The sequence below is a fragment of the Dama dama genome, chromosome 29 (assembly GCF_033118175.1).
Source record: "Dama dama isolate Ldn47 chromosome 29, ASM3311817v1, whole genome shotgun sequence".
NCBI lineage: Eukaryota > Metazoa > Chordata > Mammalia > Artiodactyla > Cervidae > Dama > Dama dama.
Genome location: NC_083709.1, coordinates 52001217 through 52027031, shown reverse-complemented (window position 1 = coordinate 52027031; position 25815 = coordinate 52001217). Strand labels below are relative to the sequence as shown.

General features: G+C 39.3%; 1 protein-coding gene across 1 annotated transcript in view; it reads right to left on the bottom strand.

Moving 5' to 3' along the window:
- PGM5 (phosphoglucomutase 5) overlaps positions 1 to 25815 on the bottom strand; it is a 194802-nt gene that overhangs the window by 150959 nt on the left and 18028 nt on the right. The window contains exons 2-4 of the mRNA XM_061132188.1: positions 22987 to 23149; positions 16138 to 16284; positions 12806 to 12931 (exon numbers count right to left, since the gene is read on the bottom strand). Of these exons, the coding sequence (XP_060988171.1) occupies positions 12806 to 12931; positions 16138 to 16284; positions 22987 to 23149 (436 nt within the window). The remainder of the gene's footprint in view (positions 1 to 12805; positions 12932 to 16137; positions 16285 to 22986; positions 23150 to 25815) is intronic.

The window sequence follows — 25815 nt, the reverse complement described above, 5'->3', positions numbered from 1 at the left end:
CCACTGTAGCATATACAACTAAGTACATTTTACAAAATAAATGCTAAGGAGTTGTCTTTTCCAGTTCAACACACATTCATGGAGTGCCTAACACAGAACTCTTACGTGAAGAATGGAGGGCATCCAGGGACACAAAGTGCTCTCAGTTTGGGCCCTCAGTCTGGCAGTGGGATGAGTCAAACCTGCAGGTGAGTGACTGGACTTGTAAGACTAGTTGAATTCGATGTATAATGTATTTATTAAACAATGAAATCCAACAGTTTAAAAGAGAAATGACCATAGGCAAGGCTTCAAAATAGAGCAGCATTTCTGGGAGAACATGGAAGAATATAAATTTGACAGGAGTAAGGATGCTATCCAAATGAAAAGAACACTGTGAGCAAGAGAATGGAGCCTGAGGTAGAACATACAGCACATTTGGGGACAAGCATGTAATCCTGTTGGCTGAAATATATAAAAGTACCGCTTTCCGTTTATTTTCAACTAATAGAATACAAACCACAAACAGTGAACACACTTTGATTTTGCCTGCGCAGCACCCTTTTTCCTTTCCTCTGATATCAGTATTTTGGGTCTTCTTTACAGAACCAATCCTTTTTCCATCTCAGTTCATGGAATCTGAGTGTGGCTAAATCCTACTTCCCCTAAGACTAGGGAGGTGACCTAGGTCTGCAAATCAGTATACTCCATCCCTCAATCAGAGTGACTGATTCAGAGATGAACACATGGTAAAAGCTAGGCAGTGAGGCTCAAATCCAGAAACCATTTTCAAACTCTGTGGGAAGAGAAACTCTCTTCCCTCTAGGTCAGATAATGCTAAGGCAAGAAACAGAAAGAGCCTTTTCTGCGGAATATAACCAGCCCAAAGTTATATTTTTGTGGAATACAACCAGCCTGAAGTTGAACAGTTTTATGAAGACCTAACAAGACCTTTTAGGACTAACAGCCAAAAAAGATGTCCTTTTCATTATAGAGGACTGGAATGCAAAAGTAGGAAGTCAAGAAACAGCTGGAGTAACAGGCAAATTTGGCCTTGGAGTACAGAATGAAGCAAGGCAAAGGCTAATAGAGTTTTGCCTAAGAGAATGCACTGGTCACAGCAAACACCCTCTTCAAACAACATAAGAGAAGACTCTACACATGGACATCACCAGATGGTCAACACCGAAATCAGACTGATTATATTCTTTGCAGCCAAAGATGGAGAAGCTCTATACAATCAGCAAAAACAAGACCAGGAGCTGACTGTGGCTGAGATCATGAGCTCCTTATTGCAAAATTCAGACTTAAATTGAATATAGTAGAAAAAACCACTAGACCATTCAGGTACGACCTAAATCAAATCCCTTATGACTATTTAGCAGAAGTGAGAAATAGATTTAAGGGACTAGATCTGATAGACAGAGTGCCTGATGAACTATGGACGGAGGTTTGTGACATTGTACAGGAGACAGGCATCAAGATCATCCCCAAGAAAAGAAGTGCAAAAAAGCAAAATGGTTGTCTGAGGAGGCCTTACAAATAGCTGTGAAAAGAAGAGAAGCGAAAAGCAAAGGAGAAAAGGAAAAATATACCCATTTGAATGCAGAGTTCCAAAGAATAGCAAGGAGAGATAAGAAAGCTTTCCTCAGTGATCAGTGCAAAGAAATAGAGGAAATAAACAGAATAGGAAAGACTAGAGATCTCTTCAAGAAAATTAGAGATAACAAGGGAACACTTCATGCAAAGATGGGCTCAATAAAGAACAGAAATGGTATGGACCTAACAGAAGCAGAAGATATTAAGAACAGGTGGCAAGATTACACAGAAGAACTGTACAAAAAAAGATCTTCATGACCCAGAAAAATCATGATGGTGTGACCACTCACACTCACGTAGAGCCAGACATGCTGGAATGTGAAGTCAAGTGGCGTTAGGAAGCATTACTACAAACAAAGTTAGTGGAGGTGATGGAATTCCAGTTGAGCTATTTCAAATCCTCAAAGAAGATGCTGTAAAAGTGCTGCACTCAATATTCCAGCAAATTTGGAAAACCCAGCAGTGGCCTCAGAACTGGAAAAGGTCAATTTTCATTCCAATCCCAAGGAAAGGCAATGCCAAAGAATGCTCAAACTACCGCACAATTGCACTCATCTCACATGCTAGTAAAGTAATGCTCAAAATTTTCCAAGCCAGGCTCCAGCAATATGTGAACTGTGAACTTCCAGATGTTCAAGTTGGTTTTAGAAAAGGCAGAGGAACCAGAGATCAAATTGCCAACATCTGTTGGATCATCAAAACAGCAAGAGAGTTCCAGAAAAACATCTATTTCTGCTTTATTGACTATGCCAAAGCCTTTGACTGTGTGGATCACAATAAACTGTGGAAAATTCTGAAGGAGATGGGAATACCAGATCATCTGACCTACCTCTTGAGAAACCTGTATGCAGGTCAGGAAGCAACAGTTAGACTGGACATGGAACAACGGACTGGTTCCAAATAGGAAAAGGAGTACGTCAAGGATGTATATTGTCACCCTGCTTATTTAACTTATATGCAGAGTACATCATGAGAAAGGTTGGGCTGGAGGAAGCACAAGCTGGAATCAAGATTGCTGGGAGAAATATTAATAACCTCAGATATGCAGATGACACCACCCTTATGGCAGAAAGTGAAGAAGAAATAAAGAGCCTCTTGATGAAAGTGAAAGAGGAGAGTGAAAAAGTTGGCTTAAAGCTCAACATTCAGAACACTAAGATCATGGTATCCAGTCCCATCACTTCATGGCAAATAGATGGGGAAACAGTGTCAGACTTTATTTTTCTGGGCTCCAAATTTCACTGCAGATGGTGACTGCAGCCATGAAACTAAAAGACGTTTACTCCTTGGAAGGAAAGTTATGACCAACATAGACAGCATATTAAAAAGCAGAGACATTACTTTGTCAACAAAGGTCCATCTAGTCAAGGCTATGGTTTTTCCAGTAGTCATGTATGGATGTGAGAGTTGGACTATAAAGAAAGCTGAGCGCAGAAGAACTGATGCTTTTGAACTGTGGTGTTGGAGAAGACTCATGAGAGTCCCTTGGACTGCAAGAAGATCCAATCAGTCCATCCTAAATGAGATCAGTCCTGGGTGTTCATTGGAAGGACTGATGGTGAAGTTGAAACTCCAATACTTTGGCCACCTGATGCAAAGAGCTGACGCACTTGAAAAGACCCTGATGCTGGGAAAGATTGAGGGCAGGAGGAGAAGGGGACGACAGAGGATGAGATTGTTGGATGGCATCACCGACTCAATGGACATGTGTTTGGGTAAACTCCGGCAGTTGGTGATGGACAGGGAGGCCTGTCATGCTGCAGTTCATGGGGTCGCAAAGAGTCAGACATGACTGAGCCACTGAACTGAACTGAACTGAATAGGAAAGAACAATACAGCCCAGGTGGAAAACCTTAGAGTGAAGCCCTTGGAAGATAAGTTCCACAGATCGGCTCAGAGCTACCAGCAAAATTTTTAGTGCCTCACTCTTAAAGACAGGAGGAGAAGGGGACGACAGAGGATGAGACGGTTGGATGACATCACCAACTTGATGGACGTGAGTTTGAAAAGGCTCCGGGAGATGGTGATGGACAGGGAAGTCTGGCATGCTACAGTCCATGGGGTTGCAAAGAGCTGGACATGATTGAGTGAATTAACTGAATTCACTCTTTAACATGAGACCAAAACAAACAGAGTAAAAAACAACATGGAAGAAAGAGAAACTACAGAGGGAGAAGAAATCTTTTAAAGTATGTATCAGTCAGATCCTAATAGAGATGAGGAAGATGTGGCAGACTGGCTATAAAACTGAAGACTGAGAATACCAAGTGTTGGTGAGGGCACAGAGAAACTGGAGCCTTCATACTCTGCTGTTAGTGCAAATGGCAGTCACTCTGGAAAATAGTTTGGCAATTACTTATTAAGTTCAGTATACACATTATACGACCCAGCAATCTCACTCCTAGGTATTTATCCAAAACAAAGGAAACCATATATTCCTATAAAGACTTTTTCACAAATGTCTGTAGCAGTTTATAGTAGCCAAAACCTAGAAATAACCCTGATTGTATCAAGTGGTAAATGGATAAACAGAATGTAGTACATCTATATAAAGGAATACTACTCATTAGTAATAAGAAATAACCACTGATACATACAACACCATGAATGCATCTCTAAAACCTTATGCTGAGTGAAAAAAGCCTGAAAAAAACAGCTACATATTGTATGTTTCCATTCATATGGCTTTCTGGAAAAGGTAAAACTATGGGGCAAAAAGCAGATGAGTGATTGCCAGGGACTAGGGGAAAGAGGAGAGGTAAAACTTCAAGAGATGCAAAAGAATTTGTGGAAGCAAGGGAAATATTCTATACCTTGACTGTCAGAGTGATTACATTACTGTACATGTTTTTCCAACTTCATCAAACTGTATACCAACAAAGTATCAGTTTTACTGCAAATAAATTTTATACCTCAGTACATCTGACTTATTAAAAAAAGATATGGTATTCATGAAACATGAATAGGAAGTTATTTTTTAAAAGAGTTATTTGGAAAAAAAAAAGTTTTTGGAAATTAAAAATATGATAGTGGAACTGAAAAACAATGGAAGGACTTGGAGCTAAAGTTGAGGAAATCTGCCAGAAAGTAGCACAAAACAAAGAGAAGAAAAATGGGTGTTGGGGGAAAGAATAGGATAATTAAAAGATCTGTCCAGTAGAGTCAGTATCTAAACAATAGCCATTATCGAGAACGGAAAGAGAAAATAATGGAGGAATCATCCAAGTAGTAATGCAAGAAAACTTCCCCCAATGAAAGGACGTAAGTTTCTAGATTCAGAGGAGCCTTCAAGTGCCTGGCACAATAGAGAAATGTAGTCCCACACTCAGACTCATCATTGTGAAAAGAAGGGGAGCCAAGATGGCGGAGGAATAGGACGGGCAGACCACTTTCTCTCCTACAAATTCATCAAAAGAATAACTGAACGCAGAGCAAACTTCGCAAAACAACTTCTGATCGCTAGCTGAGGTCATCAGGCGCCCAGAAAAGCAGCCCATTGTCTTCGGAAGGAGGTAGGACAAAATATAAAAGATTAAAAATGAGACAAAAGAGCTAAGGACGGAGATCCGTCCCGGGAAGGGAATCTTAGGCGGCATTGCTTGGAGTAGGGTCCGGGCCTGAGTGCCCTGAGGACAATTGGAGGGAGCTTCTAGGAGTTGCCAACTTGAACTGTGGGAGACCAAAAGAGAGAGAGTAAATTAACCGGCCCAAACACACTGCCGGCCGTTCGCAGAACAGAGACCGAGAAAATCCAGAGACGAGCTCGCAGGCTGCGGACCGGCCCAGCCCCGCCGGAGGCAGGAGGCAGGGGGGAGGGGAAGGTCGCGGCGAGACACAGGGTGCAGGCACCCGACCGGCGCGGGCGGGGACTGGGGCTGGGGACGCGGAGGGCAGAAGGCGCGCGCACCCGACTGGCGCCAGCGGAAACTGAGACTGGGTCCGCGGAAGGGAGTGGGCGCGCCACACCTGGGGAGAGTGCGCCCACCAAGCCCCTGGATGCCTGGACCGCTCTGACGGGGAAGGCACAGAGAGCAGGCGCAGCTTTTCGTTCCGCGCTTTTGTGGAACACCCGAGGGCTGGAGCCTCGCGCAGCGCGGGGCGCGCTCCATATAGAACAGCCGGGAGCCTGAGCAGCGCAGACGGAGAAAGCTGCGTCAGCCCCGCCTGGCAGTGCAAGCCCGTCCCCGCAGCGCCAGCCCCTTCCTGCCCCGCAGAGCGAGGGAACTAGCTACCTAAACAAGAGTCCACCTCCGCCCGCCTGTGTCAGGGCGGAAATGAGGCTCTGAAGAGACCGGCAAACAGAAGCCAAATAAACAAAGGGAACCGCCTCAGAAGGGACTGATGCAACAGATTAAAATCCCTCTAGAAAACACGGACTACACCGGAAGGGCCCTATAGATATCGAGAAGTGTAAGCTGGAACGAGGAGCTATCTGAAACTGAGCCGAACCCACACTGACCACAACAGCTCCAGAGAAACTCCTAGATATAATTTTACTTTTTTCTTTTTTTCTTTTTTCTTTTTTATTATTTTTTTTCTCTTTTATTTTCCTTTAAAATCCCCTATTACTCCCCCATTACTCCTTAACTTTCACTTCCATAGATTTTTACGATTTTTTTAATTAGGGAAAAAAAATTTTTTTTTTCTTTCTTTTTTTTTTTTTCTTTTTTTTTCTTTCCTTTTTCTCTTCTATTTTCTATTTTTCTTTTTCTCTTATTTCTTTTAAAGTCCTCTAGTACTCCTCTACTACTCCTTAATTTTCATTTTCAATACACTATAACCTTACAAAAAAAAAAAAAGAAGAGAAGCCCTATTTTTAAACTGAAGATTATTCTCTCCCAATCTTGACTCTCTGTTTTCTACCTCAGAACACCTCTATTTCCTCCTTTCCCCTTCTCTCCCCAATCCAATTCTGTGAATCTTTGTAGGTGACTGGGCTACGGAGAACACTCTGGGAACAGACAGCTGCGTAGATCTGTCTCTCTCCTCTTGAGTCCCCCCTTTTCTCCTCCTGCTCATCTCTATCTCCCTCCTCCCTCTCCTCTTCTTCATGTAACTCTGTGAACCTCTCTGGGTGTCCCTAACGGGGGAGAATCTTTTCGCCATTAACCTAGAAGTTTTCTTATCAGTGCTGTATAGTTGGAGAAGTCCTGAGACTACAGGAAGAATAAAACTGAAATCCAGAGGCAGGAGACTTAAACCCAAAACCTGAGAACACCAGAAAATTCCTGACTACATGAAACTTTAAGTAATAAGTGACCGTCCAAAAGCCTCCATACCTACACTGAAACCAACCACCACCCAAGAGCCAATAAGTTTTAGAGCAAGACATACCACGCAAATTCTCCAGCAACGCAGGAACATAGCTGTGAACGTCAACATACAGGCTGCCCAAGGACACACCTAACACATAGACCCATCTCAAAACTCATTACTGGGCACTCCATTGCTCTCCAAAGAGAAGAAATCAAATTCCACGCACCAGAACACTGACGCAAGCTTCCCTAACCAGGAAACCTTGACAAGCCAATCGTCTAACCCCACCCACAGGGTAAATCCTCCACAATATAAAGGAACCACAGACCTCCAGAATACAGAAAGCCCACTCCAGACACAGCAATCTAAAGAAGATGAAGAGGCAAAGAAATACCCAACAGGAAAAGGAACATGAAAAATGCCCACCAAGTCAAACAAAAGAGGAGGAGATAGGGAATCTACCTGAAAAAGAATTTAGAATAATGATAATAAAAATGATCCAAAATCTTGAAAACAAAATGGAGTTACAGATAAACAGCCTGGAGACAAAGATTGAAAAGATACAAGAACTGTTTAATAAAGACCTAGAAGAAATAAAAAAGAGTCAATTAAAAATGAATAATGCAATGAATGAGATCAAAAACACTTTGGAGGGAACCAAGAGTAGACTAACGGAAGCAGAAGATAGGATAAGTGAGATAGAAGATAAAATGGTGGAAATAAATGAAGCAGAGAGGAAAAAAGAAAAAAGGATCAAAAGAAATGAGGACAACCTCAGGGACCTCTGGGACAATGTGAAACGCCCCAACATTCGAATCATAGGAATTCCACAAGAAGAAGACAAAAAGAAAGGCCATGAGAAAATACTCGAGGAGATAATAGCTGAAAACTTCCCTAAAATGGGGAAGGAAATAGCCACCCAAGTCCAAGAAGCCCAGAGAGTCCCAAACAGGATAAACCCAAGGCGAAACACCCCAAGACACATATTAATCAAATTAACAAAGATCAAACACAAAGAACAAATATTAAAAGCATCAAGGGAAAAACAACAAATAACACACAAAGGGATCCCCATAAGGATAACAGCTGATCTATCAATAGAAACCCTCCAGGCCAGAAGGGAATGGCAGGACGTTCTGAAAGTAATGAAAGAGAATAACCTACAACCTAGATTACTGTATCCAGCAAGGATCTCATTCAGATATGAAGGAGAATTCAAAAGCTTTACAGATAAGCAAAAGCTGAGAGAATTCAGCACCACCAAACCAGCTCTTCAACAAATGCTAAAGGATCTTCTCTAGACAGGAAATGCAGAAAGGTTGTATAAACGTGAACCCAAAACAACAAAGTAAATGGCAACGGGACCACACCTATCAATAATTACCCTAAATGTAAATGGGTTGAATGCCCCAACCAAAAGACAAAGATTGGCTGAATGGATACAAAAACAAGACCCCTATATATGCTGTCTACAAGAGACCCACCTCAAAGCAAGAGACACATACAGACTAAAAGTGAAGGGCTGGAAAAAAATATTTCATGCAAACGGAGACCAAAAGAAAGCAGGAGTCGCAATACTCATATCAGATAAAATAGACTTTCAAGTAAAGGATGTGAAAAGAGACAAAGAAGGACACTATATAATGATCAAAGGATCAATCCAAGAAGAAGATATAACAATTATAAATATATATGCACCCAACATAGGAGCACCGTAATATGTGCGGCAAACACTAACGAGTATGAAAGAGGAAATTAATAGTAACACAATAATAGTGGGAGACTTTAATACCCCACTCACAACTATGGATAGATCAACTAAACAGAAAACTAACAAGGAAACACAAACCTTAAATGACACAATGGACCAGCTAGACCTAATTGATATCTATAGGACATTTCACCCCAAAACAATCAACTTCACCTTTTTCTCAAGTGCACACGGAACCTTCTCCAGAATAGATCACATCCTGGGCCATAAATCTGGTCTTGGAAAATTCAAAAAAATTGAAATCATTCCAGTCATCTTTTCTGACCACAGTGCAGTAAGATTAGATCTCAATTACAGGAAAAAAATTGTTAAAAATTCAAATATATGGAGGCTAAATAACACGCTTCTGAATAACCAACAAATCACAGAAGAAATCAAAAAAGAAATCAAAATATGTATAGAAATGAATGAAAATGAAAACACAACAACCCAAAACCTATGGGACACTGTAAAAGCAGTGCTAAGGGGAAGGTTCATAGCATTACAGGCTTACATCAAGAAACAAGAAAAAAACCAAATAAATAACCTAACTCTACACCTAAAGCAACTAGAGAAGGAAGAAATGAAGAACCCCAGGGTTAGCAGAAGGAAAGAAATCTTAAAAATCAGGGCAGAAATAAATGCAAAAGAAACTAAAGAGACCATAGCAAAAATCAACAAAGCTAAAAGCTGGTTTTTTGAAAAAATAAACAAAATTGACAAGCCATTAGCAAGACTCATTAAGAAACAAAGAGAGAAGAACCAAATTAACAAAATTAGAAATGAAAATGGAGAGATCACAACAGACAACACTGAAATACAAAGGATCATAAGAGACTACTACCAGCAGCTCTGTGCCAATAAAATGGACAACTTGGAAGAAATGGACAAATTCTTAGAAAAGTATAACTTTCCAAAACTGAACCAGGAAGAAATAGAAGATCTTAACAGACCCATCACAAGCAAGGAAATCGAAACTATAATCAAAAATCTTCCAGCAAACAAAAGCCCAGGACCAGATGGCTTCACAGCTGAATTCTACCAAAAATTTAGAGAAGAGCTAACACCTATCTTACTCAAACTCTTCCAGAAAATTGCAGAGGAAGGTAAACTTCCAAACTCATTCTATGAGGCCACCATCACCCTAATTCCAAAACCAGACAAAGATGCCACAAAAAAAGAAAACTACAGGCCGATATCACTGATGAACATAGACGCAAAAATCCTTAACAAAATTCTAGCAAACAGAATCCAACAACATATTAAAAAAATCATACACCATGACCAAGTGGGCTTTATCCCAGGAATGCAAGGATTCTTTAATATCCGCAAATCAATCAATGTAATACACCACATTAACAAATTGAAAGATAAAAACCATATGATTATCTCAATAGATGCAGAGAAAGCCTTTGACAAAATTCAACACTCATTTATGTTTAAAACTCTCCAAAAAGCAGGAATAGAAGGAACATACCTCAACATAATAAAAGCTATATATGACAAACCCACAGCAAGCATCACCCTCAATGGTGAAAAATTGAAAGCATTTCCCCTGAAATCAGGAACAAGACAAGGGTGCCCACTCTCACCACTACTATTCAACATAGTGTTGGAAGTTCTGGCCACAGCAATCAGAGCAGAAAAAGAAGTAAAAGGAATCCAGATAGGAAAAGAAGAAGTGAAACTCTCACTGTTTGCAGATGACATGATCCTCTACATAGAAAACCCTAAAGACTCTACCAGAAAATTACTAGAGCTAATCAATGAATATAGTAAAGTTGCAGGATATAAAATTAACACACAGAAATCCCTTGCATTCCTATATACTAACAATGAAAAAACAGAAAGAGAAATTAAAGAAACAATACCATTCACATTGCAACAAAAAGAATAAAATACTTAGGAGTATATCTACCTAAAGAAACAAAAGACCTATACATAGAAAACTATAAAACACTGATGAAAGAAATCAAAGAGGACACAAACAGATGGAGAAACATACCGTGTTCATGGATTGGAAGAATCAATATTGTCAAAATGGCTATTCTACCCAAAGCAATCTATAGATTCAATGCAATCCCTATCAAGTTACCAACGGTATTCTTCACAGAACTAGACCAAAGAATTTCACAATTTGTATGGAAATACAAAAAACCTCGAATAGCCAAAGTAATCTTGAGAAAGAAGAATGGAACTGGAGGAATCAACCTGCCTGACTTCAGACTCTACTACAAAGCCACAGTCATCAAGACAGTATGGTACTGGCACAAAGACAGAAATATAGATCAATGGAACAGAATAGAAAGCCCAGAGATAAATCCACGGACCTATGGACACCTTATCTTTGACAAAGGTAACAATACCACAAGATGGAAAGATGTTCTCTAACGTCCTATTATATTAACTTATTATAATTTTCTCAAAACAAACAAACAAAAAAACCCACTCTGAACTGAACTCCTCAATCTGTATAACTTATTCACATACTTTTGACAGTTTTGTTTTTGAAAGACATAATTTTTCTCCTTTTGAAAAATGGGAAGGCATAGGACATCTCCCCCAACTTCCTTTAAATGTATATATGTGTTCTTTTGCATCATATACAAACTTAGAAAACAGAGACCATAAAGGAAATACATGGTTTTCTAGTTTTTAGTTACAATTATGTATTCACATTTTCCATAGCATTAACGTTTTTAAATGGATTACAGTAGTTAAAAACAATGATGTAATAATTGTATAAAGCTTACTGTGTGCTAAGCACTGTTTTAAGTTCTTCACATATATTAAAGGTATTTAATCTTCATAAAAAAAAAAAACCCACACATGCACTCAGTTGTAAATTTCATTAGGTCAAGAGCCATGTATGTTTGCTTCAGCATTCTACCTGAAGTACCTGGATTTCTTATGCACATGAAAACACTATTTCTTATGAAAAATAAAATTGTTTTTGTTTAAAAAAAAAAAAAAGAAAAGAAGGAACACTGAACACATATCAAAGGCCCCAAAAGCCTCCAGAGAAGAAAGAAAGAAAGATGTCAAAACATGAATTAAAAATCAGAATAGCAACAGATTTCTCGAGTTTGGTAGGAATGGCTATAAGACTAATGGAGCAATTCTCTCAAACTTTTGAAGGAAAATAATATCCAACCTAGATTTTTATATTCAGATAAATATCAATTCAGAATGAGCATAGAAAACAGGCATTTTCAGACATGCAATGACTCAAAACATTTACCTCCCATGAGCTCTCTCTCACAGAGTAACTGGAGAATGTGTTCCTCCGAAATGTAGGAGTAAATTAAGAAAGCAAAAGGCAAAGGACCCAGAAATAAGAGAGTCAACATAAGAAAGCGGTAAAAGGAATTACAGGGTGATGCTAAGTGGAGATTTCAGGACAACAGCAGCTCAGAGTGCTACCAGTGCAGACAGAGGAGACTCCAGGTCTCCAGGGAAATGAAGTGAGAGGTTTTGACACTAGACGCGTATGAGAGTTAATAGTGGTAAATAGACTTCACAAAAACTTAGTAAAGAGAAAACAAGATGATTACTAATTCCAAAGAAGTAAAAAAGCTGTGCTGAAAGGAAAATATAATTACAGTATTTTGCATGGCTCAACCATGTTATGATTAGTCTAGACTACTGCATATTGATTTTACAAAATGATAATATAACTTGTTTAAGGAAGTGTGCTTGGATTTAGTGAGTGGAGATGGTGAAAAAGAACTACAGATTCATCTTCCATAGTGTGAAGTCGTAACAGCTCAAACTGAAAAATCAACAAGGAGCAGTATATTCATAGTACTTAGTAAAAGGGAGATAAATACCTAAAAAAAAAAAAGACTGCTCCTGGAAAGTAGAAAACTGGGGAAAGGAGTTGTGAAGGATTTTTTTCATAGCAAGCTCTGAACTATCTGACTTTTTCAACTATGTACTGTGATCAGAAATTTTTTTTAATTTACAATTTTGCTATTACCACTCCACACTCTAACAGGCATAGCCTCAAAATCATAAGTTCAAGTTTTTTTTCAGTTGCATCAAAAAAGAGAGATCAAAGCCCTGAAGCCTTCCAGAGTATCCCACATGTCTATCTGAACATACACATGTCATGTGAATATCTATGAATCCAACCTTCCTCATAATCCCAGAAACCCAACACACATTGAGGTCTCCTTTACCATTTCTTGTTCACCACTTGGTAGAAGACTACACGCTTACCTCCATGCATGGCATCAACTCGGATCTTCAATTGGCCAGGCCCAGTCAGCAAACTCTTGATGGCGTTAAAGTCAAAAATGGTCCGAAGGAGGTTGAGATAGATATCCACTGGGTCCACTATCTCCACTAAGGATAGGAAAGCCAAAGGAGACAACAATGACCAGCCATGAGGGATTCTTGGAAGCATAAAAAAGCATGAAATTTTGATCACAATCCCATCATAACCCCACACATTAACACGGGAAGCAAAGTGTCCATTTGCAGACAAAATCACAAAGCACAATCAAGATGCTACAAACTTTGCAGGTGATTAACTGGTATAAAAATATCAAGTTGCAAATTCTTCTTTGCAAGTGAAAAATCAACCACAGAATAAAGTAATTAAGATAAAACTATGCCTATTGTCCCCACTCTCTTCATTCCACCACTCCCTCCCACAAACTGCAAACACCTCAATGCTAAGAGGCATCTTGGCAAAACCAGTTGCCTCTCCTATGGGGACTGGCCAAAAAATGACTCAGCTGGCCTGAAACAAATCAAGAAGTAACCTCAGCAGTGACCCCTACTTTCTAAATGCCATGGTACCAAGCAGATTCAGGTTCTGAATTGGTGATAAAGGATATTTTTCTGAGTTTGTGTAAAGTCTCCCGTGTGCCCAGTCTATTACCAGGTTCAAGATGAGTGCCAGGTATTTAGAAATGTTCATTAAACACAAATGCTCTCCAGTGCCAGATATTTAGAAATCTTCATTAAACACACATGCTCTCCTGCACCACCTAATGACCAGACAACCAAATCAAGTCTTTTCCATTTATTTAAGATTCATAAAACCCAGAATACATCACACTTTTCAAACTTGGTGATTGGTACAAAATTAGTACTCAGAAAATATTTTTCCCAGAAATAATAAATATTTCATTTTAGGCACTAAAATTTGTCCATGAGCTCTGCTTTTGTAATTTGTAGTTAAATTTTGAAACTTATGTTATGCTGTTGTTCAAATTTTTCAAACACATACTACTTTGGAACCTTGAAACATTTAAACCTGCACTAAAGATATTACCAATCCACCTTTAATAATTTTTAGTAAATCCAGGTGCAGTATTTAGTGGGTGAGATTTTATATGTAACATGAAACTATCCCTTCATCTGGTCAAATACACACTAAAAATACTTCCATTGCACTTAAATCAAGTTCAAATATAATAACTTCTTCAAGAATACAAATAGTTTTTAATCATCTCTGATAGGAGGAGGATATTAATCTATGTTCAGTCATGTCTGACTCTGCGACCCTATAGACTGTAGCCCACCAAGCTCCTCTGTCCATGGGATTCTCCAGGCAAAAATACTGGAGTGGGTTGCCATTTCCTTCTCCAGAGGATCTTCCTGACTCAGGAATCAAACCTACATCTCTTGCGTCTCCTGCACTGTAGGCGGATTCTTTACCACTGAGCCACCACGGAAGCCCATACTAATCTATAAAGTAAATTAATTAAAAGTTTATGCAAAAAACAAAACAAACAAAAAAAAAGTTTATGCAAAACACATCTAAAAATTATTAACATAGTATATGTTACATATATTTTATCACAATAAAAAATTAATCTATAAAATGAAAGGTTACGGATTGAATATGCTTGAAGTTTTACTCTCTCTACAATATAGCATAATGTGTTTGGCAATTTCATTCTGGGTCTAACTCCTGAACTACTTGCCTAAATACATTTGGTATTTATAGCAGATAAATAGCATCAATATCAAACAAAAATGTAAAAAACAAGGAAGCAAATAGATTTCCATGAAAACTGAAAGGTCACATCACATAGTTCTTGCTCTTCATCCTTTAAGATGAAATGCCAAAGACTAAATTGTTTCCAATTAACTGAAGTCTTGCTCAACATTTAAACAGCAAGAACACAGCACATAAATTATCCCAAACAATCATTTTCAAATTCTTGAGACCAGGAAATGTCTCCCTCTATCTCGTGGTGTCTGCAGCCCTGTAGAAAACTCACCAAATGAGCAATGTAGCTGAAACAGTGGGCCTGAATCTGAGCCACCAAAGATCTGGGTCTCTTGAACAACTAGTACAACTGTGAAGATTCAATCAACCAACAAAATTTCTTCCTGATAATATAATAATACCTGCTTTTTCTGTCATCTTATTTCCCAGTACATCCAAACATATGTAATCAAGTATACTTAAATCACTTAGTTAACGTAAAATATCCCTTGCTTTTAGTTGTCAAGCCATTGTGTGTATGAATACTCCCAACTAGATTAATAAAATCAGGAATCATTGCATCCTGTAAGTATCACATGGCTTTCAATTAACTTCTGCTCACAAGCTAAGCAAGCAATTGACTCAAAATCTTCCAAGAAAACTGACAGAGTTGGCCCAACACTGTGTCTCCAAATAGTACATTTCAGGCTCCTCTCTGTCCCTAAAATATCATGTGGCCATGAACTAGGTATTTCACCTTTTGAACTAAATAAATTACTTGTAAAATAAGGATACCATCTTAATACAAACTGGATTTAAGCTGATAGGGGCACAGAAGGAGTTAAAAAAAAAAAAAGTTTGTTTTATTGCTATTTGTATGCCTTGAAGGAGAAAGCAACAGGATAAAATAGAGGGTGAAAAATGATATGCATTTACTTGATATTAATGTTATTACATGGTTCAATATTAACCTACAAATTGAAAGGTTATAATCTGAGGACTTAGAAGTTTTATTCACTCTACCATACAGGATAATATTTTTGGCAACTTCATCCTGGTTTTTAATTTTTGAACCATTTTCCTAAATCCATTTGGTACTTAGTGAATTCCTTTGTAAAATCTTCTATCATGGAGCATGGTATAGAGCAGGTGGTCAACTATGAATTGAATCAAGATAAACTGCATGATCCTAGCTTGGAAAAGAAACACCTATCTTCCATAGGAAATTTTAATAACTCCATTACCATGTTAGGTCTCTTTTTAATTATCTAAAGTATTTCAGCATCTTCACCTTAATTGCTTCGAAAAGTAAAGACATGTGTTGGCAATTCACAGTCTATTCTTGGAACACTGTAAAAGAGTCAGCCGTGAAATGTTCCCTATGTCAAAAATGATAGTTTGGAAAGTAGCTGTTGAAAGTTGCCAGTTCCAAATATCTTGGCTGCTCTCATTTCCCTCCGCACCACACTCAGTTTATATCTATTTATCAAGTGCCACTCCTAAAATTGATAATTTCATCACTTGTGTGTGTGCTCTCCCCTGAAGAAAAAATGTCACCTCCATCCACAGAGTTCTAATTTTCTTCAAAATACAATTTCCCAATTACCTCTAAATGGTTTGAATTTGTTCTCCAGGTCAAATTCTTGTCTTCCTAGTCGAGACAGGTCAATTCGCAAATCAGGGCATATAGCATATTCCTCAATTGTTTTGCTGATCTGGTAGATTTTGTCTGAGACGACATCTGGAGCAGGACCTAAAATTGGAAAATAATGCACCACCAAAAATAAATTTGCATAAAAAATAAATCAGAAAAATGTTAACTCTTCCTCCACCAAGCAGGAGAAAGATTTCTTTGTGTTCTAGACAACAGTCAACAGTTCACAGTTCAAATGGCTTCAGTATTTCTTATCCATTCACTCTGGAGGAAACAGGGCCAGCCTCACCTGTTCCATGCAAGCTAATAACCCACGTGTTGCTTTGTTTTAATCCACTTTTAAGCATGAGATGTCTTCCCTAAAAATAGTTGCACACCTGCCAGGGAGACCCGGTTATGTCATCAGCTTTATTCAGGATATGAGACACAAACAGGATATGCATTTGACAGAAGTGAGGGACTCCAGAGTTAAACTGCAGCCTCCCAAATGTACCTAGAGAAAGAAAGTATGACTTCTACTCCCAGGTCTGCTGCCTATTTGGTGTGTAAGTTGGGCATCAGGGTACATTAGTTTTCCCAACTCATACTCTCTAGTGACTCCCAAGTTTTCAAAGTGAAGTTTAAAATATCTGATGCACATCTTCACAAGGTCAAGTTGAGAATTAAGGTCAAGTGATAGGCTTTAAATGAATTGAACATGGAATCAATAGTTGTCCTCCTTTTTCAATTTTTATATCTTATTGCAAGCTACTTTGGATTTTTTTGCAATAAGTCTGGGAATCAAGTAAATAAGTAGATTGAAGATCTAAAATATAAATGATTGACAGATAGCTTTCTGTATTGATCTCACTCACTAGTTACATTATAATTTTCTATTGAACTGCAACTGTTTCTTGATTTCTCTTCTATCCCAGCCCTTAGAACTCTGCTGTCCAATTCAATAGCCTCTAGCCACATGTGGCTCTTGAACACTTGAAATAGGACTAGTTAAACTGACATGTGCTATAATTATAAAATACACACCAAATTTTGAAGAGTTAGTATAAAACCAGAATAGATTATATTCATAATTTTATAGAACATGTTGAAGTGATAATATTTTGGATATATCAAGTGAAATAAACTATTTTATTCATTTCACCTTCTTCTTTTTACTATTTTATGTGGCTACTAGAAAATTTTTAATTACATGTCTGGCTTACAATATATTTCTGTTAGACAGCGCTGCCTTAGAATATAGCATGGTAGTTGCTGTTTTAGTCACTAAGCTATGTCTGACTCTTCATGACCCCATGGACTATAGCCCTCCAGGCTCCTCTGCCCATGGGATTTTCCAGTCAAGAATACTGGAGTGTGTTGCCATTTCCTTCTCAAGGGGATCTTCCCGACCGAGAGATCAAACGTGAGTCTCCTGCATTGGCAGGAGAATTCTTTACCACTGAGCCACCAGGGAAGCCCATATAGTTGTTATCACCCTCAAAAAATGTTCCTTGAACATATAAAAATGAATAATGACCAAACTCACCAAGCTACATACATTAAATATGTACAGGCTTTTAATATATCAATTACACCTCAATGAAGAGAGGGGAAAGGAATAGCAATAGCACCATTTCAGTGGATGGAAAAAAGCCTAATATATTTTAATACCCCCATGTTCTTCTACAGGAAAAGTGAAGACCACAAAGAAATAAACATAGTCCTTCTCAACTTCACTCCTTACATTTTTCATTCTTTTGCAAAACTTAAAAAAGTAAATAGAGTTACTTAGCTTTGCATTTTTTGTTAATGCTTGCCAGATGATACATGAGTATCCCTCTGGCTCCCAGGCACCATGTTATGTTCTTGGGATACCTCTTCACATTTTAAACGTCTCTGTCTGAGTTATGCCAAAGCACACTGATTTCCAAAAGTAAAACAAGTTGTAACCAGCTAGATGCTGCTCAGTCAGCCATGCTGATAACCTCTGAGGTCATCAAAATCCTTTGTATCTTTTTACATCTTCCCAGTTCTTAACATCTTCCGCTCCAATGACTTCCTTCTTCATTTAAGTCAGTTCCTAGTACAGTCATACCAGGAATTGTCTCTTGAAATTCTTATTTCAAAAATATCAAATTTGAGTATCTTCATTCCACAAATTCCTAATCTTCCATCTACCCTACTCCTACTCCATACCTGTGCTGAACCTGTTCCTCATTCCTATACTGAAGTCCATCATCACTTGATTACTCCCAGACTATCGGTCCATTCTCATTTCACTGGTTTCTTATCCCAGAAGGACCCTATGGTCTAGCATTTGAGCCTTCCCATTCATTGTTAGCATAAGACGACAAGCCAACATTTGTTGAAATTTACACATAACACATTTCATGTCTTATGTGGAATTTAGCACACACAAAAAGTATATGAAGTAAGAACTATTAATATCTTCATTTTCCAAATAAGGAAACTGAACTTGGAAGAGATGACCTCAAGCAAGGTCACATCACTGGTGTAATAGAGGATGGGTTTGAATCCTGAGTCTAATGTCAACTCAGACATTCTTTTTTTTTTTTTTTTTTTCAACTCAACTACCAGCTCTCTTGCTGCTCTGCCTTGCACACACTGTCATTCCCCATTGCCATCATTTGCTCCATTGCTGCCATTACCAGACTCCCATGTGCTGCTGAAGGCAGTCATGAAATAACCCAAACTGGTTACCCTAAAGAATGAGGCTGCTTAAGTTCACCTTGATCCCCACAATTCCTCAGGTATCCTCAACAAATTCCCCAGAGGACCTTTTAGAAAACATCTCCATTTATCCCAAGTCCCTTCGCTATCTTTGCTCCATTATCTTCAGTTCAGTTCAGTCGCTCAGTCATGTCTGACTCTTTGCGACCCCATGGACTGCAGCACACCAGGCTTCCCTGTCCATCACCAACTCCCAGAGCTTGCTCAAACTCATGTCCATTGAGTCAGTGATGCCATCCAACCATCTTATTGTCTGTCATCCCCTTCTCTTCCTGCCTTCAATCTTTCCCAGCATCAGGGTCTTTTCCAAGGAGTCAGTTCTTTGCATCAGGTGGCTAAAGTATTGGAATTTCAGCTTCAGATCAGTCCTTCCAATGAATATTCAGGACTGATTTCCTTTTCCTTAGGACTGACTGATCTGACAGGCAACATTTCCTTTTCTTCCTTTACAAGAGGTATAAGCAACTATTTCCCAAAGTTTTCATTCTGCACCCCTCTAGATGCTTCTTTCCCTCAGCTCTACCTTTTCACTCAGAAGTTCTGCCCACTTCTTGGAATCTAGGTTCCAAATGAACTCCACAACTTATGACTTCTGTGATACTGGTCAAGTTTTATAAGCCACTTTTATTCCTCAGTGACTTCATCAGGCTGTTATGAGAATTAAATGAGAACATGTATGTAAAGTTCTGAGTATGTACTTTGGCACACTCTAAGTATTTAAAAAAGTATTTTTATTACTGATTCCTTTTGTCTTCTAGCATCTTCTCTCCTATTTACAAACATGCTCAGAAAAGTCCTGTTCTATAAATAATTCAAAAGCAACATAGTTTTAGATGCATCCTATTTCTCTGGATGCACCTACTAACTCTGCAGACATTTTGCCTTTTAACTTATTCCATGAGATGTATCTGTATGACACTCAATGGAAGAGATGACTGTGTGCAACTTGCAACTTCGGATGAAAGATGTCATGATCAAACTCACTCTAAGCAGGAAGAAGCCAACTGAATCTCTCCATGCTAGTAGGAATGTTAGTCTCATTAATGATGCCAAGACATGTAAACATGAAGAAATAAATGTACAAGGAAGGACTTTCAACATAGTCAAAGGCTAAATGATAAATTCAATCCCCTTCACCTATTCAGGACATGACTGAGCAAGTCTCATAACCTCCTGCAATTCAGTCTAAAAGAAGGTTACTTAAATAGTATCTTTTCCTTTTACACCTCACAAATTATCACAGAGATGACTGAGATTCTAAGATATTCAGTCAGATACTAATTCAAATGTTTAAATACATTATTTAGTTTGGCAACTTTTATGTTAGTTATATATTACATTTTATTGCCATATTCTGAGTACATGAAATGTCCTATATTATAAGTATATAGAATACCTGTGCTTTGCATATTTTTTCCTGAAATATTCAGTAGCTTCTGCAAGACTAAATATTGGCCCAAGGTGTGCTTTTTGGTGAAGCAGGGTTTCTTGAATCATACCTTCAAAAATAAGGCTCTTCATAAGTTGTTTTTTTTTTTAAACACTTGACATGAGTAACATTCTTTCTTTGAATAATATCCAAAATTGCTGCAAGGAGGGGGCAATCAGGTACTTCCCTTTCAAGATGTGCTACTGTGCCTGGGCCAGGAATGCTTCATAACGGCAACAGTTATTGGTTAAACTTCAGCGTCCACCCACATATACATGAAGACTTAGTGTTCTAGATTAAAAGAGATTTAAGAGACTTAAAAAACCAAATGCAATGCATGGTTCTGGGACAAAACTTGGTTTTAACAAAGCAGATGTGAACAGCATTTGGGGGACACTCAGAAAATTTTAAATATAGATGAGATTTTAGATTACACTAGAGAATTACTATGATTTTTGTTAGGTATAACCATGTAGTTATACAGGAATATATCTTTATTTTAAAGAGATGTAGTCAGAAATATTCAAGCCTTCAGCAAAGTCATTAGGGGAAAAAAAGCAAAATGGATAAACAGAGTAATGAATATACGGTATCCATTTATTATTATCCTTCCTACCCTACATTTTATACATGTTCAAAAATGTTTTAATTCACCCTTATACACATACCCCACCCCACTAGGACTTCTAAACTATCCATGCTCATTCACTACAGTTGTGTCTGACTCTTGTGATCCCATGGACTGTAGCCTGCCAGGCTCCTCTGTCCATGGGATTCTCCAGGCAAGAATAGTGGAGTGGATTGCCATGCCCTCCTTGGAGGATCTTCTGACCCAGGGATCAAACCAGCATTTCCTGAGTCTCCCGCACTGCAGACAGATTCTTTAGCACTGGCTTACCACCAGGGAAGCCCTTCTAAACTATAAATTTCTATAAATACAAGAAAAAGTGAAATAATTCTAAGCATGTTAGTAAGAGAAAGTCAACACTATAGGAAAGGGAGAATGTAGGACTTATGCTACAAAGTCCTCTGCCTGACAATGTGACCTTGAGCCAACAGCCTCTCAGGGCTTTGATTTGTTTATTTGTAAAATGATGGGAATGATCTAAATGACTTTGAGGGTCTGCTTCAACTTTAAAATCCGGGGTCCTTCCATGTCAGATAAACATCAATATTCAACCATTGCACTGTGCTGAGGAGAGCAGGCGACCAAGAGACCAAATGGGTATAAGACCCCATTGTGCCCCTTCCTTGTCACATCACCTGAGGCAACATGATGCTTGATTTTACGTGCCAGCTTGCTTGGGTCACAGAGAGCCCAGATGTTCAGTTAAACGTTACTCTGAGTATGTCTGTGAGGGTGATTCTGGGTGGGATTGACAGCAGACTGAGTGAAGCAGACCTCCCTCCGCAGCATGGCTGGGCCTCACCCCACCTACCAAAGGCATGGGCAGAACAAAAAGACTGAGGAAGGGAGAATTCACTTTCCACCTGCCACACTGGCCCCACTCTGCTTTCAGACAGGGACTCAGACTGGAACTTATACCATCAGCTCTGTTGCTTCTCAGGCCTTCAGACTCAGATCAGAACTATATCATCCACTCTCCTGGAAAGATCTTGGGACTTCATAGCCTCCATAATCACATAAGCCAATTCATTAAAATAAATCTCTTTCTAGATCTTCCTGGACTTGCAACAAGTTATATTCTGACTAACCCATTGTAAACTGAAAATATCAGAAGTCAAAAATGCATTTAATACATCTAACATCATGGCTTAGCCTAGCCTATCATAAGAGTGCTGAGAACACCTTGGTAGTCAACAGTTGTACAAAATCATCTATCCTGAAGTCTGTTTTATAGTAAAGTGCTGAGTATCTCATTTAATTAATTTAGTTTATTGAACTGAAAGAGAAAAACAGAATGGGTGCAAAGTGAAAGTGAAGCTCACTCAGTTGTGTCTGACTCTTTGCGACCCCATGGACTATACAGTCCATGGAATTCTCCAGGCCAGAATACTGGAGTGGGTAGCCTTTCCCTTCTCCAGAGGATCTTCCCAACCCAGGCATCAAACCCAGGTCTCTCACACTGCAGGCAGATTCTTTACCAGCTGAGCCACAAGGGAAGCCCAAGAATACTAGAGTGGGTAGCCTATCCCTTCAGCAGATCTTCCCGACCCAGGAATCGAACAAGGGTCTCCTGCACTGCAGGCAGATTCTTTATCAACTGAGCTGAATGGGTACAGAGTGGTTGTAAATGTACTGGTTGTTTACTCTTATGATCGGGTAGGAGCTGCACTTGCTGCCCAGCATCACGAGAGAGAATTATACAGCATTGCTAGCCGAGGAAAAGATCAAAATTTGAAATTCCAATGAAACAGGTTTCTACTGAATGCATATTGCTTTTACACTATAAAGTGTAAAGTAAAAAAATCTCTGAATCAAACCATCGTAAGTTGGAGACAATCTATACGTCCTATTGGTTCTTCTTCTCTGGAAAACCCTGACTACTACAGGTACCTCACTAGACTTTTCTGAGCCATTCCCTCTCTGCCTTGCTTATCTGACATCATGGGGTCATTGTAAGACCATGATATAAGAGGAAAGAAATCATGACAATTAAGGCATATTCTGAACCACATACCTCCATTGGCAACATTAAACTTCACTCCAAACTCTCCCCCTGGTCCTCCAGGGCAGTGGCTGGCTGTCAGGATGATTCCACCAGCTGCCTTGATCTTTCTGATAATGCAGGACACAGCAGGCGTTGACAAGATGCCATTCTGTCCAATAATCAGTCGACCAATCTAGATTAGCCAGAAAAACAAAATCAATATGGTTACATGGGGTTGAAGTACATTTCTATGAGAAAGTGTCCCAGGCTTTGTTAGCACATACTGGTCACTTGGCAAAAAGAACTGAGTGGGCTTCAGGTGGGGAGAGAGGTGTGGGGGCATGGGGAGGCAGCTCTGGTGTTGTCTCTCAGGCCCAATATCTCCAAGACCATTTGGGATACCCATGTCTCGTAGTCAGTTATTAACCTGTAGGTGAGATGTGCCTCATTGCTTTTCAGCAGTTTAAAACACCTGCTTCTGATGACCAAAGGGTTAGATTGACTCATACAAGAAATTCTTAGTTTGTCACTGGCTCAGAAACTGCACCTGTACATTCTGGAAACTACAAGAGAGAAAAACAGAGCACTTCTCTGCTTCACCTTCCTTACCTGCCTCAGCACAAGCACACACAGGAGGGACCTGGCTTGCTACAGCCTTGTTGTCAGCAAGTGTATTTTAACTGCACTTGGAAGCCCCAGTTTCCTGAGGGCAGAAGTCCTATTCTGGCCACTAAGTGATAACATGAGCTGGGGACACTGGGGAAATCCAGCCATGCTAGGCAGTGATCTGGAGGTCACCCGTCTGTGTGGCCAGACTCTCTAAGCCATGAAATTGAGTTTTAAAAAAGAAAGCAAGCAGCATAGCCCTGTGGAGCATTACTCTGTGTGCTTTGTTTTCAAATAGGGCCCAGTGTCATCCAATGCAGTGGTTCTCAAATGTTGCTACCCATTAGAATCATTAATGAGAACTGGAAAATTCTTAGTACTAAGAGTGCCTCAGGATCAGGCATGGCAGGGGAGGAGCCTGAGCTCCACAGGCGTTTCCAACATTCAGTCAAGTTTGGTGATCAAACCCTCTCCTTACTCAAAAAACCAGTAGCATGGGCATCACTTGGGAGAAATGCCAAACCTCAAGGCCTACCCCACACTTAGTAGGATCCCTACCCTTCCACATAATTCACTTGTCCATTAAAGTCTGAGAAGTACTGGCATAGCCTTGAAGCCAAGACCAGCTCTTATGTCCAGCATAACTGCAAAGTAACCCTGGCACCAATAATAGCCTTGCTGGAAGTAGGTCATTGACCAAATATGACAATGAGGAAAGATATAGGGAAAAAATTTTCTTAAAGATCAAACACAAGAGCTCCAAAAATAGAGCAGTTTTGGGATAATTTAGTATGGAAAGACACTCAGCTACATCTCCAGAGTATATATTCTCAAGTGGATGAGGCAGATTATAAACAAATAAACCTAGTAGTAGTGGTAATAGTAATAATAGTATTAATAGTAATTACTAGTTGGATAGATACCAGAAAAAAAATCAGCAGGACCTGTGATAATAATGGGGTGTTAATTTTAATAATAGCAATAACAATTATAGTAATAATGGCTAATAACAGCTTAAGTTTACTCTAGGTATTCCTTTTAAGCACTGGAATTGACCTTTATCAGTTATAAAGATCACGGGCTGAGCAATCCAAAAGATCTTATTAAAAAGCAAGTCATATCATATTAGCAAAACATTCCAAGGACTGTCCTCATGTCCCACCAACCCCAGGTAAAGTCAAAGTATTCAGTCCACCAGGCCCTCCGTGATCTGACCCCATCACCTGCCATTCTCCACTCCCCTCCCTCTCTTTGCTCCAACGACACTGGTTGGTCTCCTGTTCCTCACACACATCAAGCATGCTTTGTGCTTGCTTTTTTCCTCTGCTTAGAGCACTCTCATCCAAGTATCCATATGCCTGCCTCCTCCTGTCTTTCGGTTACTATTCAATGTCAACTAATCAAAGACAGAACCTATGGCAGCCCTATATAGTACAGCACACATAAGTCCCTAATTTCCTTGTTGTCCTCTATTTTCCTTACCCTGTTTAGTCCTTTGGGTTACACACATAACCCTTTAATATTTTCCATCTTATTTATTTCCTCACTATATATTTCACTGCTATACCCTGAGAATCTAGAACAAACCAAGCATATGATAAGTATGCAATAAATATATTTAATAGAATAGAAAAATTGAATGATGAATAGATTTTCTATTAATTAATTCTATTCATTAATAAAAAATGAATAGAATTAACTAATAGAAAAAAATGAATGAATGATGAGTGAGTGGCTGCTATGTGAAAAAACGCATTAGAGAGTGAGAAGTAGAAGAGAAAAAGGAGAAAGACCAGATGGAAGGCTATCATGGCAGAGCTGAGTGTGGACCCTGTCTCAGACTAGACTAGAAGCAGTAGAAATGAAGAGAAGTGATTATATCTGAATGTATCTTTGGAAGGAGAATGAACAGAACATGTGGGTAGAATGAAACATGGAATGGAGACACTATGGCAGCCAGCCTTCAAGATGGATCCCCAACAATCCACGCCTCTGTCATTCATGTCTTGGTACAATCCCCTTCCACAGTGAATAAAGAAGATCTGGGTGATCAGCAGAACACTGCAAAAGTGAAGGTGTGTGACTTCCCAATAAATGACACTGCCGCTTCTGCCTTGCTGTCTTGGATTGCTCACTCTGGGAAATAGTGGCCACCATGTCACTGGGACATTCAAGGGGGCCCTGTGCAGCCACCTGGACCGGGAGCACCTGAGTCCTCCCACCAACAGCCAGCATCACTTTACAGCTGTGTAA